At 44.0% G+C, this 6,000-nt stretch overlaps 1 protein-coding gene across 1 annotated transcript; it reads right to left on the bottom strand.

Moving 5' to 3' along the window:
• Window positions 1-962: 962 nt before the first annotated feature.
• On the bottom strand, window positions 963-5,723 carry ccr7 (chemokine (C-C motif) receptor 7). Its single transcript, XM_012840015.3, has 5 exons — window positions 5,513-5,723; window positions 3,665-3,711; window positions 2,811-2,903; window positions 2,501-2,572; window positions 963-2,388 (listed from the first exon to the last, which is right to left on the bottom strand). Exons 1-5 carry the CDS (start codon window positions 5,526-5,528, stop codon window positions 1,243-1,245), a joined length of 1,374 nt encoding a protein of 457 aa, XP_012695469.2. The 5' UTR covers window positions 5,529-5,723; the 3' UTR covers window positions 963-1,242.
• Between the last annotated feature and the right edge of the window lie 277 nt (window positions 5,724-6,000).

Raw genomic sequence — 6,000 nt, 5'->3', positions numbered from 1 at the left:
TGCTTGATCATGAATCTCCTGTTCACTCACAGGATATACTGTAATTTCTTACAGTACACCCACACACACACACACACACACACAAAGCACATAAACTCAAAAAGACACACATACATAAATACACACACAGACACACACACACACATACGTGCGCGCACACACACACACAGTCACACACACACACACACACACTCTCACACACTCACACACTGCAACACAGAACACATCCTCAGTAAACACACACACACACATGCACAGTGCAGTCTCACCTGCTTTGTTTGCGCCATTTCACATGCTCAGACAAATTGTTGATATTGTGCTGGGAGGCCATGGCATTGCTTGCCTTTGTAGATAAACCCCACCCCCAGTCTCACTAGCCAATCATCAGCCCAGCTCACTTTCTCTCTGTAGAGTAGATACAATAAATAAGCTATTGTCACCGCTGATATCTTTGGTAATTGTGAGTGTGTGTGCGCAAGCATATGTGTGTGTCTGTGTGTGTGACTGTCTATAGATAATTGAAAGGACAAGTATTGGTTGTTTGGTTGCGTGCATAAGAGTTGATTCATAGATGGCCTCAGGTAGACACAGTGAGTTTAGATGGCCTCAGGAAGACACAGTGAGTTTAGATGGCCTCAGGAAGACACAGTGAGTTTAGATGGCCTCAGGAAGACACAGTGAGTTTAGATGGCCTCAGGAAGACACAGTGAGTTTAGATGGCCTCAAGAAGACACAGTGAGTTTAGATGGCCTCAGGAAGACACAGTGAGTTTAGATGGCCTCAAGAAGACACAGTGAGTTTAGATGGCCTCAGGAAGACAGTGAGTTTAGATGGCCTCAGGAAGACACAGTGAGTTTAGATGGCCTCACAGAGACCTTTCTGTTCCTCTGAAAGCTCAGTGTCATATTTTCAGTGTGACCTTATTCTGCTTTCGATTACATATTGACAAAGGCACACAAATGGTCGTTAAAACAGGTTTAATCATCAATTACATCATATGTGTTACAAGCATTGAGCATCTTATTCACAATGTACTTAGGCTGCAAGCATGTCTAGAGGTTCAGGAAATAGTACTGGCTTTACAAATAGTTTTTTTGTATTCTTTCATTATTTCATTCTTTAATTTTTAAATTTTTCTTTTCTTTTTTTTGTTCATTTTTTTTCATTTTTTTCATTTTTTTCATTTTTTAATTTTTTTTTCATTTTCATTTTTACACACAACACATCCTTTGCATATTTCTTTTAAGGTGAGTAGGTGGTGGTGGTTTCTGTCTCCATGGCTCCTGAGGAGCGTCTCCTGGCACAGGAAGTGAGCTGGTAGAAGTGCGCCTGACTCATGCATCCCAGTTCTTTGAGCAGCTTGAGGAGGTCGTTGCGGAACTTCACTCCGATGAAGGCGTACAGGAAGGGGTTGACACAGCATCGCAGAAACGCCAGAGAGCTGCTGACATCCATGGCGTACATCAGAGCGTTGTCGAGTTTACAGTCTTCGCTGCCTCCAACCGCCCTGTCCACGGCCTTTAGCATTAGCACAACATTGTATGGCAACTGGCAGATCAAGAAGACCGCTACGACAGCAAAGATGACTTTAATGGCCTTGTTCTTCTCAAAGCTTCTCGACAGGGCCAGGGTCTTGACTATGCCACTATAGCAGAACACCATCACCAGGGCTGGCACAACAAACCCCAGGACCATCTGAGTCACCTGCATACCCACGATCAGCTTCGTGGGCTGATTGTAGTACAGATCACAAGTGTCGTTGGTGCTGACATCCGTGTAGGCCATCTCCGGGATGGAGAACAGCACGGCTGTGACCCAGATAACCAGACTGGACACTTTGCTGATGTAGATGGCCCTCGAGCGGCATCGATGGGCAGACACGGCCTTGGTGATGGCGAAGTAACGATCCACACTGATGCAGGTGAGCAGGAACATCCCGCTGAAGAAACTGATCCGGTAAACCGCGTACATCGCCTTGCACAGGAAAACGCCCAGGATCCATTTACCAATGATGCTGGCCGCCCAGAAAGGGAGAGTCAGAGCAAACAGCAGGTCGGCGACCCCCAGACTGAGCAGGTAGATGTCGGTCATGGTCTTCAGTCGGCTGAAGTAGATGTAAGTCACTATGACCAGGGAGTTGCCCACAAGTGCCATGAAGCATATGAGGGAGTACACGGTGGGCAGGAACCAGGCACGGAAACGGCGAATCTCCTCCTTCTCGCAGAGAGTTTCGAAATCGTATTCGCCTGTACCTGTATCGTCTGAGTAGTATTCTGTGTTGTCGGTGAAGTCCCATTCTGTTGTGGTCATCGTTGCCAATGCCTCTGAGATGTTCAGTTGTGATGTGGCGATGTCCAATTCTGTCACGTTCTCCCCTGATGAGGCTGCCTGTAGAGAAGGGGAGAGGAAAAGAAAGCGATTTGTAACAGTGATTGGAAATGTCATTTGAATTATTTGCTGAATTACTGTAGGTATATTAATTGCATGTGATCAAACTCACTGGAATTTCTGCAACTTCTGTTGTGATCGGCGTTGCCAATGCCACTGAGAAGTTCAGTTGTGATGTGATTGTCTTTTAAAAAGAAACATAAAAAAACATTTAATTCTCAACAACATAGAGACATGTTTTATTTTGCTTACAATAATTCTGCTTTCAGAGTCAGACTAAATGAATGTGTGGATTTTTTAAATTGCTCTAGACTACTTCAAGACAATTATTTAACAGAAAACTGCTGATGTGCTTTTTTAAACTTTAAGATTATGTGTTTATGTTTCACAGCTGAAGAGTGAGTTGCTGAGGTGAAACTTACAGAAATTTCTGGAAACTGTCCTGGGTCATTTGTTGACATCACTTCTGTGACGTCAACTGTGGCAACAGTGTTGTCAACTTGTGTGACACACTCCTTCAAGACAGGTTTATAAAACATGTTAGTGAACCTTTTATGCATATATTATTTACATGAAGGAATCTAGTGATGAAACAGTGTTTTTTTGTCCATAGTCATGCTCTTTTATAGACTTGCAGGTAGACAATCTTACCATTGTCTTTAGTGAACCAATGCTCAAATAAGACCTGAATGCATTTTACTCTGAACTGCATCCAACCAGAAGGGTCACTCTACGCACCTCTCCTATGGCCAAGATGGTAAACAGGGTGCTCAAACTTACCGTGAGGTGACTCTACGCACCTCTCCTATGGCCAAGATGGTAAACAGGGTGCTCAATCTTACCGTGAGGTGACTCTACGCACCTCTCCTATGGCCAAGATGGTAAACAGGGTGCTCAATCTTACCGTGAGGTGACTCTACGCACCTCTCCTATGGCCAAGATGGTTAACAGGGTGCCCAATCTTACCGTGAGGTGACTCTACGCACCTCTCCTATGGCCAAGATGGTAAACAGGGTGCTCAATCTTACCGTGAGGTGACTCTACGCACCTGTCCTATGGGCAAGATGGTAAACAGGGTGCTCAATCTTACCGTGAGGTGACTCTACGCACCTGTCCTATGGCCAAGATGGTAAACAGGGTGCTCAATCTTACCGTGAGGTGACTCTACGCACCTCTCCTATGGCCAAGATGGTAAACAGGGTGCCCAATCTTACCGTGAGGTGACTCTACGCACCTCTCCTATGGCCAAGATGGTAAACAGGGTGCTCAATCTTACCGTGAGGTGACCGGCCCAGAGGAGATGGACGAGTCCAAAGACTTTGACTGCAGGAAAGGACAGATGTGATTCAGAATTACAGTGACTGACTGATTAAGGAAGTTCATACTGTATAGTATAGTGATTGTACATATGCAAGGACCATTATTACTGAGTCTATGTGTATCTGTGGCATAAAACACAGTGTTGCGTCTATGTTGTATCTGTGGCATAAAACACAGTGTTTAAAAAACAATCTTGATTATGAGATGGTGGGCATGTGTGAAAAAAAACCTCTTTGGACCCATTTTACATCAGCAGTCCCTTATAACAGTATACTGACATATGTAGTAAATAATACTTTGTACTTAGTACATATAAGTTCATGTACTTAACCCTCATTCTAACTTCAACTACACCTTGTAAGAATTATATACCAATACAAAAAGCATCTGTACAACAATATAAACCCTTTTCATCAACTGTAGTATTGGACTGATCGACACTTTTTTCTGTGTGCACAGTACCTATAATAGTATGATACCCATTCTGTAATTTCATTAAATTGAGGTGAATGGATATCTCTCTGGAGTCCAAACGCTTAATGTGTCATTTCGTTGTTAACAAAAGCTGACTTGGACCACATCGGGAGTTCCCCTTTGTTCGGATACATGTCTCTCTCTTCTTTTACTCTTTTACTCCTTTCCTCTGTCTTAACGTGCCGGTTTGTTTCTTCTCCTTCTCCTCCTCCTCTTTCAAGTTATCTCTAAACGACTCTCTTTTTTTCTCTCTCTTTCATTCTCTTTCTGTACCTCTTTCATTCACATCTCTCTCTCTGTCTTTTTTTCTCTCTCTCTCTCTCTCTCCATATAGTTTGTCTGATGTGTGTTTGTATAAGCAAACGCAAATGCAAACACAAATGTCGCAGATCGAAGAACTGGACCTTATGAGGTGTCAGCCGTCTGCCTCTCACCTGCTTAGACCACAACCCACACATTCACACAAACAAAAAGACACACATACTCAGGCACACAAACATATGAAGACACTGCAGGAAGCACAGAATCATCCATCCATCCATCTTTCTATCTATCTATCTATCTATCTATCTATCTATCTATCTATCTATCTATCTATCCACCCAGCCATCTATCTATCTATCTATCTGAGGACATTTTTTTCAGCCTATATTATTTCAGTTGGAATTCCTCCAGATTGAATGTGGGCCGGTAGTCTAGAAGAGACTGTTGAATGATACCACTCACATTGTGTGTCTGTAGATGTTTCCTTGTGATGCTTCTGAGTGGATGAGTGGAAATATGTGTGCAACACCTCATCACAAACACATGCTTACAAATACGCACGCCTACGCACATACACACAACTGAATGTTCTCAAACACAAACCACACAACACCACCTCGCAAGTATAAATACCTCTACATACCACAAAGCTGTACTTTAATTAAAGCTGTTCTCTTTCTTTACTGTGAGCACACCCTCCCTCTCTATCTCTCCTCCTTCATAGAAATTGACTAAGCTTATGGTCCTTTGATCCTTGTGCAAAATCAGAGGTTTTTCACAACATCTTCACCAAGTAGAAGAAATTCACCTTATGTATACCGTATATCACAGCCTATACCTCACGCACACTGCATCCATTTACTCTGATACATGACAACCTTCCATAGGGTCTCTCCCTCCAACATAAGTTTAAGACTGAAGTTTTTATTTTTTTATGCACGCTACTACAAAGGCTACACTACTACAACAGCGTGCTGCAGGACTCAACAACTTGAAATGCGCACAGAAAACAGTGAGCACGAAGGTGACTTTCCAAGGAGGTGTAGTGTAAGTGGTCGCCTCTCACCCATTGAGATGCTCATGGTGATGGTCGCCGTGGTGGCAAGAGAGGTTCTCGTGCTGAGGCAGTGAGTGGTAAGCACCTGGCAGAAGATGCGGTTGCCGAGCGCAGGGGTGGAAACAACCGTCCTTACACTGATTTAGGTAAGTCAACTGTGAGTTGACAAGAGCAAGGGGACTGACAGATGACAGAGGCCACTTCCCTCTTCTGTCACGAACACGCGCACACACACACGCGCACACACACACACGCCCACACACACGCGCAAGCACGCACACACACACACACACACACACACACACACACACACACACACGCTCCACCTTCTCTCACCTCCTCCGTCCTAGGTTGGTGTAGGTGTCTGGTCCAAAGTGAGGTAACTTTTGAGAGAAAGAGAGAGAGAGAGAGAGAGAGAGAGAGAGAGAGAGAGAAAGAAAAAGGTCCTGTGGTTTTGTGTTTGTGTTCTCACTCTGAGATGTTGGGGAGGGGGGAAT

The sequence above is a fragment of the Clupea harengus genome, chromosome 24 (assembly GCF_900700415.2).
Source record: "Clupea harengus chromosome 24, Ch_v2.0.2, whole genome shotgun sequence".
Lineage (NCBI taxonomy): Eukaryota > Metazoa > Chordata > Actinopteri > Clupeiformes > Clupeidae > Clupea > Clupea harengus.
Note: the sequence above shows the minus strand (reverse complement) of the source record. Positions and strands in the feature narration are given on the sequence as shown.

Coding starts and splice junctions, on each gene's coding strand:
- ccr7 (XM_012840015.3), bottom strand. Junction 2,904..3,664: donor TCTGGGCCGGTCACCTCACG/GTAAGATTGAGC, acceptor CCTGTCTTGAAG/GAGTGTGTCACACAAGTTGA. Junction 2,573..2,810: donor GACAGTTTCCAGAAATTTCT/GTAAGTTTCACC, acceptor TCTTTTTAAAAG/ACAATCACATCACAACTGAA.